A 13035-nucleotide genomic window follows, 5' to 3' on the forward strand; every position below is an offset into this window, starting at 1 on the left:
TTTGCTTCCATTTACATGGAGTGTCTTTTCCCATTCCTTCATTTTCAGTTTATGAGCATCCTAAAAGCTTAAATGAGTCTAAAGTAGGCAGAGTACATTTGGACGGTTTCATTAAGCCATTGGGGCATTCTGTATCTTTCAATTAAAATTTTTAAACTTTAAATTTAGAATACTTATTTATAAGTCAGGACTTACTGCCATTTTGTTCGTTGCTTTGTGATTGTTTTATACTTCCTTTGTTCCTTCTTCCTCACCTGCTATCTTTTGAGCTGATATTTTGCAGTGGTATGCTTGGATTCTTTTGTTTCTCATTTGTCTGTTACAGGTTTTGCTTTGTCATTAGCATTAGACTTTCATAATACATTTTATAGCTATATATAATTGTCTATTTCAGTTGATAACAGCTAAACTTCAATTGCATAACATCATTCTACCATTTACTTGCCCTACCACAATTTATGTTGTTGATATCCCAACTTACATCTTTTATATGGTATATCCATTAATAAAATATCACAGCTATATTTATTGTTAACACTCTGTCTCTTAACCTCTATGCTAGAATTCAAAGTGACTATATACCATCATCTCAATATCAGTGTATTTTGAATTTGACTATATATATATTTACCTTTATTGGTAAGTTTTATACTTTCACATGTTTTCATGTTACGAATTAGTATCCATTTGTTTCAGGTTGAAGAACTCCCTTTAGCATTTCTTGAAAGGCAGGCCCAGTAGTGATAAACTCCCTCAGCTTCCATTTTTCTGGAAACTATCTTCATCTCTCTTTCATTTCTGAAGGACAGCTGTTGGGTAAAGTACTCCAGTTTGACAGCTTTTTTCTTTGAGCACTCTGAATATAGGGTGGGGCAAAAATAGGGTTAGCTTTGGTCAGATGGCTCAGTCGATTGGAGAGTCATCTTGTATACCAAAAGGTTGCAGGTTTGATCCCTGGTCAGGGAACACAGATAAGTTGTGGGATCGATCCCCAGTCAAGGTGTGTACAAGATGCACCCAATCAATGTTTTTCTCTCACATCGATGCTTCGCTCTTTGTCCTCCCTTCCTCTTGCTCTAAAATCATTTTAGAAAATTAAACATATCCTCTGGTGAAGATTTTTTAAAAAGTAGGTTTACAGTTGTTTGCATAGAAAAATATACAATGATAAATAACACAAGAATAATTAACCTCTGTGTTACACATACTCACAACTGTAAACGTACTTTTGCCCCACCAATATATATCATCCCTCCCTCTCCCTCTCTCTCTCTCTATCTCTATCTCTCTCTCCCCACCCCTCCCCTGGCCTGCAAAGTTTCTGCTGAGAAATATGCTAATTAGCTTGTCAGGATTACCTTGTATGTGATAAGTCTTTTTTCTCACAGCTTTCAAAATTCTGTCTTTGATTTTTGAGAGTTTGATTATAATGCTTCAGTGAAGATCTCTTTGAAGTGGATCTGTTTGGAAATCTTTGAGCTTCGTGCACCTAAATGGCCAAAATCTCTCCAGATTTGGTAAGTTTTCTGCCATTATATCTTTAAGAAAGTTTCCTTTTCCTCTTCTCCTTCAGGAATTCCCATCACAGACACTGTTTTACTCAATGGTGTCCCATTATTCACACAGGCTCTCTTCACTCTTTTTCATTCTAATTCCTTTTTTCTCTTCTGATTAGATAGCAAGAGACCTATCTTCAAGTTCACAGATTCTTTCTTCTGTTTACACCGATATTAAAGTTCACTACCACAGTTTTTATTTATTTTCTTCGGGTCCACGATTTCCATTTGGTTCTTTTATGATTCATTTCTCATTGCTGAATTTCTTATTTTGTTCATGTATTGTTTTACTAAATTCATTGAGTTGTCTATTTTCCCTTGAATTATCTGAGCTTCCTTAAAATTAGTATTATGAATTCTTTTTCATATAACTCAGATTTCCATGTCTTTGGGATCAATTACTGGAAAATCACTGCATTCCTTTAATAGTATCATGCCATGTTTCCTTTCTTTTTCAGGCTTCTGATAGTTTTGTGTCGATGTCTGCACATATGAGGGGACAGTCACTTCTAGCCTTTTCGGAATGCCTTGGGTTGTGAAAGACTTTTACCTGCAGGTGGCTGTGAGAGCACCAGCTGGGCAGGATGCAGCATATCTTAGGGAGGCACAGCAGCATGGTCTCCACACAGCTCCCTAAACTGCAATTGGTGCCAGCACAGACAATAAGGGTCTTCTGTAGCCAATACTGCAGAGGTCCTGCAGGTGACAGAGGTCCTGCAGGTGGTTAGGAATACTGGAGTTGTCATAAGCAACGTCTTCTGGGAAAGTCCTTTTTCTCCTTTTTTTGCCCACAGGAGCAAGTTCTACCCAGGATTCCCCTTGGTGCCCCACCTGCTGTGCTGTCACTCAGAACAGCAGCACATCTGGGGCCCGGGACACAGGTGCACTTGCTGCAGCAGTGGCATTGGTGTCTGAGGTGCAGGAGTGTGCAGATATCTCGGGGAAAAGGGTCTGGGTATCTGGAACTCACTGCAGTGACGCCAGTCGGGAGGAGATGAGATAGCAGCACAGGCCCACAGCGAGAGTTCCTCTTCTAGTGAGTAGAGACGGCAGATGGGACAGCTCCGTCAGCCTGGACCAGCTTTAGTGAAGACTTAACTTGGTAGCAAAGGCTACAAATGTCCACCGCAGTGAGCCTTGCTGGGGTTCTCCTGTGCCCCTTCTCCTTGAGAGACACAAATCCTCTGAGGAGACTGGCACCCCACCGCCATCCCAGTGCTGAGCTGCTCTGGGCTCAGGCACAGGGTGATACAGATAAAATACTCCCCATATTTCTCCACATGGTGGTCCTCAGTTTCTGAGCTCGGCAGGGTTTTTAATGTTTGTTTCTTCACTGTAGTCCAGAGCTACCCCTAAGGTATTTTCATCAATTTATAGCTGGTCGGAGGCTTTTTGTTGTGGCATTGGTAAGGGAGGCAAGTGTAGGGAGTACCCCTCTGTCCTGTTGACAACCCTTTCTTTAAACTCTTTTTGACTTCCCCTTCCAGTATGACTTATTTGGCAAAGAATACGAACTCCTCCCCACTCCTCACCTAGCTGCCCCCGTTCTTTCCTTTCAGTAACAGACCCTCTGAGTTTTAACTACATGTTATAGATTCCAGCCTCCCTTCTGGTAGATGCAGTCCTATGACCAACTTCTGGCTAATGGTATGTGAAGCACAATAGTAAATACCACTTCCAGGTCATATGCTTCAGAAATAAAATTTCTCTTCCACTTTGACTTTCATCACCATTTTCCACATGCATATGCACCCCAGGAGATGATAAAAACAAAAAGAACCCACTTCCTTTGATGACCTAGTGGAGACAAGGCCTACTGCCTCTTCTACCTTGTTGCAGTGTAGTAAAGAGGCTCCGGAGACAAAATACCTCATTCAAATACTGGACTCCTGCACTTACCAGCTATTCGACCTTGAGCAAGTTACCTCAGTTAACCGTGTCTCATTTTCCTCATCTATAAAATGGACATAGACACCAGTGTTCTTGTGAGCATTAAAGGAATTATACATGTATTCTCCCAGGCAAAGGGTATGTGCTATAAATATGTATGTTAGTACTTTTGTTGTGTGAATGACTACTGTACTATTTTGAGTCATTTTGCAACAACAACTCAGTCTATCCTAACTAATATAGTTACTAGGTTTACTGAAATTCTTTTCAAAGTAGAGAGAAAAAAATAAGTATTCATATTGTATATAGTAGCCTGGGTCTATTTATGCCAATGTAGTTGCAGTAGTTAGTCACAGACAAACAAGGGAAGAACTGACACTTGGAGAAAGAACTGTTAGGAAAAAAAGAAAGGAATTGACTACGAAAAGCCTACTGCAAACAAGAAAGATGAGTGCCCAGACGGGGAGAAGGGGAAATGCAATTCAGCATCAGAGGCGAAACACATTTTAATTTTTAATAAAACCTTTAAATATTTTCCTTTCTATTGTATTTTCCTCTGGTAGTTATACCCCAGATGTAAAATGCCATATGGTTTCAGGCATCTGAGACCCTCCCCTCTGTTCTAATGATCTATGATCTATTCATGTTCCCCTTCCAATGAATAATTATTATAGCCCAATTATAGAATTAAAATCAAGGAATATAAATCATTCCTTGTTGTTAGTTTTCAAAATATTCTTGGCTCCTTTATACTAAAAACAAAAAATATAGGGGAAAACTCAAATGCCTACCAGTAAGAAACTAGTCAGATAAATTTCACTCTCTCTGCATAATACAACCAAAGAGTGAGTCCGCACTTTCTGTAAGGTTTTAGAAAGCACGTTCCAAAGGGTTAATTTTGTTGTTGCTTTGCTTCTGTAAATGTGATTTACTTTCCCTTTTCTGTTTTATAACTGGGTTTTGCTGCTATATATAAGAAAACACACAAAACAGAAAAGCTACTGAATTTTATTTATTTACCCTGTAAATAGTATTCTATTGAACTTTTGTCTAACATACATTTTACAGTTGATTTGCTTGTATTGTCTACACAGACACTAACATCCTTCACAGACATGAATTAGTTTTACTTCAGTCTTTTAACAACTACCGTCTCTCCTCTCCACGTCCCACTCATTCAACTAGAGCTTCCAAAACAATGTTCACTAATGACGGTTGAGAGAAGCATCCTTTAACATTCACTACTGCGTGTGATGTTGGCTACTGATCTGAGTTAGACAGTAGCTTGTTTGGGAAATATTTCTGGATTCCTAAAGAAATTTTATTTGTAATAATAATTTTTATTAAATTTCTTCATGGCATTTACTAAGATAGCATTGGTTTTCTTCCTTTGATGTAATGATAACTCTTATTAAAATCTCAATATTACAACAAGCTTACTTCCTTAAAAATAATCCTTATATTGTCAAGATGCCCTACACATGTAAAAAGTGTTCAATTTGCTATTATTTTAGGATTTTTATATTTATCTTCATGGGTGACAATTATCTATCGGTTGTTTCAGGTTATTCTACCAGGTTTTTATTTCAGTATCATGCTAGTTTCTTTTTTCTTTTTTTCCTTTTGCTTTGGAAAATAAAGCATAGAAAATTTTCTTGGAAATTAAGAGAGCTCATCTATAAAGTCATCATCATTTGGTGTCTTCACTGAAGGTAACTTGACTGCATGTTCAACTATATGTTTTTTACTATTTTAGTACATTTTAACTATGTATATTTTCCTAAAAATTAATATTTACTCATTTCAATCATATTTTTCAAATGTAATGACAGGAGTTATCTTTAGCATCCACTTCAATTGGCTGAACCTCCTCTATTTAATATGCCAAGAAGTTATAGGTGAATTAAAAATCGCCCACTAAATTGTTTCTACCTATTTCTGATTATTAAAATCATACTAACTTCCTAACTTTCCTTTAGCATTGGGCACATCTGTTATTATCTAGCTTATTTAAAATAATCTTTGCTGTCTTGTTTTAAACATATTCTGTATTTACATTTTGTATGGTAGTAATACTGCCTTCCTCAACTCTTTTGAACTGGGAATAACAGACACACATTTGCCAATCTGTTTACTTTCATGCTTACCATTTAGATATTTTAAGAACCTCCAGTACGAATCAGCTACTTAGATTTAGTTTTTTAACCCAATCTGAAAGTTTCTTTTTTTTAATAGGAATATTTTATCCATTTAGGTATCTTATTACTAAAACTGATTTGCTTGTTCTTGCTTCGTATTTAGCACCCTAGGACTTTGTGCATCTTTGAAATGTCCTTGCTTTTCTTTAGCAGTGATAGACCCTTTCAAGAATTCCTTCCAAGAAAAAAAAACATAAATATATTCAAATAAAATCTCAAAGTAGCATTCACAGTCTCTGAAATCCATCTATGGATTCCTATGATTTAACAGATCCTAGTCTAAGGATCTATTTAGTATTACATAATTCACAATTTGTAATGCAAACTAGTTACTCTGCTACCATGTCTTTCTGTGTTCTTGACATCTTAGTTCATCACTGGCCTGGCTGGAGTGATGGAATGACTTCAGGAAGGGTACTTAGATAATATACTTCCGTACCATTACGTATCTAAGAATATGTCACCTTTACACGTGGAGAACAAGTAATAAGGGTTCAGAAATCTTGAGTTGGAACTCTTCTTCCAAATTTCGGCAGATGCTGCCTATTTTTGGCATTTGATATTCAAGGAAATAAGTATTGAAGCCAATTCAATTCATTCATCAACCAATGTTAAATGCACACTTACTATGTCTCATGCAATCTAATGGATGTTGAGGATAAAATGAAGAAAGAAAAAACAGTCCTGAGGAAGGTAAAAAAATGAAAATTTTGATAAATGTTATGAAGCCTCATATGTGAGAAAATTACAGAAAACAGAAAGATGGCATTTTCCTTGTATCTATGCAGTTGCTATCAGAACCTTCCCCTTACACCTTAAATCACTAAAGCTTATCGGTCAATGTACATTCCCTTTTGTAATTCAGTGATGCTTTACATCAGTCTGGGATGAGTCAGAAAAAAGGCCCTCAAAAACATCACCTCTCTGTCATTTTTTGCACTAGAAGTCAGCTTTCTCTATACATGTGATTATTCTGGACACTGTATGAAGAACACAAGGAGGTACATCCCACCTCCCTGCCAGTGTTAACTACCAAGGCTCACGAGCTTTCTGCCAGCTAGAATCACCTCTTAAACCTCATAACCCCACACTGAGATACAGGCAGGAGGGGATTCCCAGTGCTTTTCTATTTCCCTCCACATTAGGCGTTAACTGAACCTCAACCTGAGTCAGAGATACCGCGCTTCATGTTAAAGTGCGTAAGAGCTGACACTTTTCTTAATCTCATCACATCTCTACAATGTTTCTTGCATGTTCTATGTTTGTTCCATGAGAATGCTAGTTTTTAGATCCAATAGTTTTTAGATTTTCCCATATTTTTAATTTTAAATAGAATGAGAAGAAGGAATAAAATCATTGTTTTTACTTAGCTATCTTACTCAAGTCCCAGACTTAGTCTTAGACTTTTAAATCTTTTAAAGGAAGTTTCTCAATAATCCATCCCGATATTTTGTGCAAACTAAACTTGGACTTTGCGTGGACTAAACTTGTAATTCGATAATTAAATATTTTAAAATAAAATCATAAATGTGTATCCTGTGATAAGTACCATCAATAAATCTGTATCAAGAATAATAAAACCAACTATAATTACTTAATTCTCCTCAATCACTTATTCCAAATAATTGCTTTTAAATATAAAGCACCTTCAATTTCTTTTTCAAAAAAGTTATCAAGTGACAAGAAAGTGCTTTAGAAATTCTATTCATAGGCTAGACGACTTCCTCTTTTCCATTTTCCTTGATATTATCCAAAAAACTCTACTTTTTCCCCAGATTAAAAAGTTTAAACTTTTACTTTCTTTACTACATACCTACAGTATTTACGGAAAGTGGCAAACAGCCAACCTCTGATAATTTCTTACATTAAGCACAACGTACTTGGTGCTTAGGTTGGGTTTTTTTTCGCTGATTAGGGGTATTTTCAACCTTAAAAAACCAAGGCTCACGAAAAAGCTAAAAATATCAGCCCGAATATAATTACCCAAACATCTAATGTTTACACTCCTCTACTCTGAAATTTCACATAAACTAACAAGTAATGTTCCTATATGATGCTTACATTTTTTCGCAGTTCACGCTTACATTTCTGTAACAAATCCCACACTACTTCCCTTAACTACTAGCCCTCAATTTCTTATATTTAAAGAAATATTTATTAACTAAAATATAATGTGAAAGTTTATTGTGTTCGTTAAGGACTTCTTCTGCTGGGGATTTGGACACACACACAAAGAAAACAGTCAACAACGCCAGACTATCCCAAGAACCAGCAGGAGCCAGCAGTACGTCCGTGGTCCTACCTTCGGGGGGTAAGCTGTAGAGCTGAGCCACAGGTCCAGCCACGGGAATAATGGGCAACTGGAAATGGAAACAACTTTTAATCGTTGGCAGTGGAAGGCGATTTTTAGGGAAACACTTCCTCATTATCAGACTGGAGGTGTTGACAAGAGGATCGAGCGTCCTGACTGCCAAACATTCCTGTTTTATAGGAAAAGACAATAAATAAATAATTTGCCTTTAGTAAATAACTGAACCAAATTTACATTACTTCAGAAAGTAATACATTAATAATTTCAAGAGACAAATGTCACAAAAATGGTATTTTAACATAATATGATTATAAAGCAGCTTTAACTACTCAGAAGTTTCTCTGTAAGTAAGAACCTCAGGTGGCAAATTTAGTAGAACTTTTCCTTGAATATTTTAACTAAGCAGAAATCAATATCATCCTTGGTACCAAAAGTCACCAAAGTATTAAGTAATATCTGTGAAGGACCTAGGTGTATTTAGCAAGTGTAGCAAACAAAGTTTTTTAAAAGTAAGGGAGAAAGATAGTAAGGTAATAAAAAAAGAAGCAAAAAGAAACATGCATTTGGCTGAACTTTCCTCAGAATTTTATCAGTTATCATCAATAGTGCCTCTAATAAGTTGGCTGTTCAATTATAAAAAATAGTCTTAAATATCACAGTTTTAAGTTTTAAGAGTTTAATTTGCTGTCCTGCTATCTAATTAATCTTGCAAAGGGCTAATACATAGGGGATTTCAAACTATATCATAACACTATTATCATTACTGACAAGGGACACTTAGATGGCACTCTGACATCCTGTAAAATTTCCAGTACAAATCTTCACATCTAGTCTGTCAAAAGAGATGTGAAATTAAAGCCCAGAAATGTTAAGTGGCATAACCAAAGTCACCCAACTCTTCCTCACATATCAAATATTCATCGCTGCCTATATTAGAAATAATAAAAACAAGTGTGTATGATTGATAAGAAAAACGAAGCTAAAGGTAAACATAAAATGGGTTCTTATGTCTATACTCTCATGCAGAAAGAGATTATTAGTCATGCACAAACCAGGAGGGCATCACCAGGATAACTGGCTGGAATTTTCAAGGGCAGTTTTCTTTCCAGTAACGACAGCCTACTGAAAACACAGGACCGCACGGCACACCCCGTTCCCCACAGCCGGCACTCTTCTACGGAGGCTGAACAAAGCTCACTACACACACCATCGGGAAGGCCGCTGCTGACAGTAGCAGACAGAACTAGGAACCCTAACTCCAGGTTTCACTTTTGTCCCTTCTCCATTTTAAAATGCTCTATAAATAGTAATAAAGAAAACAGGAAAAAATGCTCTATCCAGAAGGAAGAACACTCAATCAACAGAATTGCATTACCAATTGTAAAACATCCAAATACACTTTATGAGGAAAACACGCAAATAGCCAACTGCGCATCTTAGAAAACACGACTACATGGAATCCCTTCCTGCCCAGTGGACAGATTTATGTAACTTCCTCTTACCTGTGGGGAAAAATCTCACACTGCACACATGCACTAAGCACTTGCTCCAACTCAGTCTGTGGTCACATATGAGAAATGATTATGCCTTTTGGTTTTCAAATTTTTTAAGTGTATTTATCATACCTTTGGGGTATTATTAGAAATACTAAGTTTTCTTAAGAACTGAATCATATTATCAATACATGATCACAGTAACAGAAAAAAAACTCACTTGCGAAGTGTTATAGAGAATTTTCATCCCGTTGGCATCAATAAAGGCCTTTCTTCCCAGCTTGATGTTTGTCACGCTTTTCAAACTCTGTAAAATGCCTTTCCGAATGAGCATGTTTCGGTGCCGATTATCATGTCGGTGCCAATCTACATAAATTGTTAAAAGGACTTGGACATATCCTCTGTCTACAGCTCTCCTGGCATTTGTTTCTTGAACAAAAAAAATTGAGAAAGAATATTTTTTAAGTGACAGGAGAAAGTGGTAGAATAAACAAATTGATAATATAACCACAATATTGTAATGAACTCTTAAAAGAACTTTATCAAAAAATGGCAACCATATATTAAATATTCAATATTCAGTATTTAATATTAAATATTTTTATCTAACAAACTAAATTCCAGATGATAAACTATAGTATTTTACAGAAACCTGCCCATATATTGTTTTGAGGTTAATAAAAACAATATATTTAATGCAATTAGGACTACATCTTTTCAATGTTAATACGAATAAAACTTTTCATGTATTTTAAAACTTATGAACATACTGACTTTGATAACAATAAATGGAATGTATAAGCCTTTAACTTACTATCTGTGAACAGAATTTTGTTAAAAGCCATTACCATTATTGTAACTTCTATTACAAACTTTGTGTTTCCACTGAGATGAACTAGATTGGATTGCAGGTCCTATTATAAACTTAGTATTTCCATTAAAATTAATTCTTTAATTACCTCCATAATTACATAAATATCCATGCCATAATAATTCTTAGTTAAAAATACTTATAGAACTTTTTTAGTAAATAAATGTAAGAAGCATTATGTCATTAGAAGATGGTACTTTCCAATCATTTTTTTAATGTAGTGAAATTATATTAAAGACATTTTTGAAAATGGTCAATTTGGGAGAGATGGAATTAACAGAAATCCACTAATTTGACCTATTTTACTACTTTTTAATTGCTAATATTTAAGATTATTAACCAAATAGGTGCATTTACTTAAGCTGTCAGCAAGGGAATCCTAACACAACATCTGAAGCCACCAAGCATCACTGGGTCGACCTGTTATAAGAGTACAAAATAAAGTGGAACACCAACCCATCTGAGGTGGTTCAGTTACAAAGAAACACCAGTCCCTTCCTAATCTAAGTTTACCTATGAAATGGCCCCCCGCCTCATGACATGGACATTAAGACAATGCAACAGTCAAGTCCTGCTGCTTTTAATTGTCCCCCCAAAATACTAGCTTCCAACTGTGCTAATACATATCTAAAACATAAAATTTAGGACAGTGAAATCAATGTTATTAATGCCCTCTCGGAAAGTGTGCTTGTACATTAGCGAGCTGGAAGAAACTCCCAGGGTGGGGAAGGGGTGGGGTCCTATGTAAATGTTTTGAAACCTCTATTAATAGTGTCAAGCGGAGCGAGTTTTGCTGAGGCTGTGGCTATTTACAATATCAGTTCCATAGTTTTGGCTGGCAATAGTTTCATTTATTTTAAATAAATATACATACTTTGTTTATACCAGTTAGAACATGCAAGCCTTTAGCTTATTAGCTACAAATATCTTTCTAAAAAACAGGCTCAGTGTAACTCCTGTTACAGACTCTGTCTCTGCCATAATTCTCAATAGCCTAAGTTATATTTATAAGGTATACTGAAACTTTTTACTAAAGTTCAAATTTAAAAAACTCTCCCATAACGCAAACACAGGTGCTAAGTGACCCTAAAGAGAAGTGAACAGAGCCATCTGCCACTGGGCACAATCAGAACAGTTTACTGAAGGGCACTGTACTCAAGTGTTCGGGACACCCAACTTCCACTCAGCCTCTGTCTCTTCTTCCCTTTCCAGTTACAACCTGAAATCCACCTCGGGTTTGCCTTTACACTGCACCATCCAACCGATGCCCCAGCAACGGTCACTAAGCTGCACTGTGTATCCACACTCTGCACTTTCTGCACTGTGTATACATACTTTACACTCTCTCGGGATTATTCCAGTAGTTTAATTCTCATTTTAAAGTAAATTTCTATCCCTCTCCCTCCAAAAAAATGCTCCAAAATACCCTGGTGCATTTAAAAAGAGGCCTCTAGTACAGAATACTAATACCTAAAGTGATTTTTTAAATTTAATAAATCATTACCAAATATCAGATTTACCAACCCATCATTTGTTACTATTCAAATAAACAGTTCTGGTCACTCAACTTAAGGAAATATTGTTCTATCCTAGTAAGACAATTTGGGGGAAAAATAAAACTGAAAGCCAACAATACAGATCTTTAAGACTAAAATGTTATTGTGGTTAAATAAATGTTAATCAACCAATGAAAATAGGGGTGCTAATGAAACTTATTTAAAGCAGAGTTACTGAGTATCTTGGTGGGAAAAAAGACATGAAATGTAGATGATTTTGATTACTCTTCAAAGGTATCATATCATAATACAATCCATTTATTTCAAAGCTTCAATTTTGAAGATAGTGCTTTAGTCTGTCAATTAACTTAGTAAACTGTAAATTTACATTAGTAGCCATTTTAATGTTATAAATTTGAATTTATGGTAGAAATAAAATTTCTAATAAGAGGGTTCTAAATTAAAATCATGCGTGTTCTACATAGAGTAATTATTCAAGACAGTCTTCACAGTAAACATTTTCAATGCTACGTTAACTTCAGTTTTTAAGAAAAATACATAATATTTACATATTACTTTCCTCTACTAACAGGGCTTTATATGTGTACAGTCATAACACAGACAAAGAAACTCATATTTTTAATAAGTTGTAGATCAATAAACATAAATGACATTAGTTATTACTCAATTTTGACATTAAATTATTATAAACCAGGCTTATAACTATAGACTGCATCTATATTTCCAGTTTAACACTGTAGATAAAATAGTTGAAAATACAGTATCTAGTATTTCTAGTATTTAAGAACTTACTTGATTTTAGCAATGCAGCAAGAGTGTCTAAAGCAACCCTGTCAACACGAGAAAACACAAACAACAACAAAACTAGTAAAATTAATCTACAATAGTAAATTCATACAATCTTTTCAGGTTAGTCATTATTATCTATTCCAAAAGTCATTCCTGTTACAGTCCATTACATGTGGTGCTTCTCCATATGCATCTCTCCCTTCAGGTTAGACCTGAATGTATAGGAAAACTGAAATAGCAACAGAAGAGCACCCAAAATTTTTTAAAGAAAAAAATAACAACATCTACATCTTTATGTCAGAGGTCAGATGATTAAAACCAGTAACTGTACCTGTGTCTGACCCTGAAAGAGTCCACACAGGAATGTTATTAAAACTCACAAAGAAATTAAAAACAAGTTCCTCACAAAT

The 13035-nt window shown here is 35.6% G+C and overlaps 1 protein-coding gene across 8 annotated transcripts in view; it reads right to left on the reverse strand.

Annotated features, from left to right (window-relative positions):
* The window catches only part of AGTPBP1 (ATP/GTP binding carboxypeptidase 1), a 142462-nt gene that overhangs the window by 68917 nt on the left and 60510 nt on the right, over positions 1-13035 (reverse strand). For 7 of the 8 annotated variants that reach the window (XM_037035826.1, XM_037035822.1, XM_037035827.1 and 4 more), the window contains 4 exons: positions 12629-12666; positions 9669-9877; positions 7947-8124; positions 6272-6328 (listed from right to left, as the gene is read on the reverse strand). In XM_037035826.1, coding sequence (XP_036891721.1) covers positions 6272-6328; positions 7947-8124; positions 9669-9877; positions 12629-12666 — 482 coding nt within the window. The remainder of the gene's footprint in view (positions 1-6271; positions 6329-7946; positions 8125-9668; positions 9878-12628; positions 12667-13035) is intronic. The other variant, XM_037035824.1, reaches the window with a different exon arrangement.

Source organism: Sturnira hondurensis, unplaced genomic scaffold (genome assembly GCF_014824575.4).
Source record: "Sturnira hondurensis isolate 20B ecotype Veracruz unplaced genomic scaffold, ASM1482457v3 Scaffold0022566, whole genome shotgun sequence".
NCBI classification, from domain to species: domain Eukaryota; kingdom Metazoa; phylum Chordata; class Mammalia; order Chiroptera; family Phyllostomidae; genus Sturnira; species Sturnira hondurensis.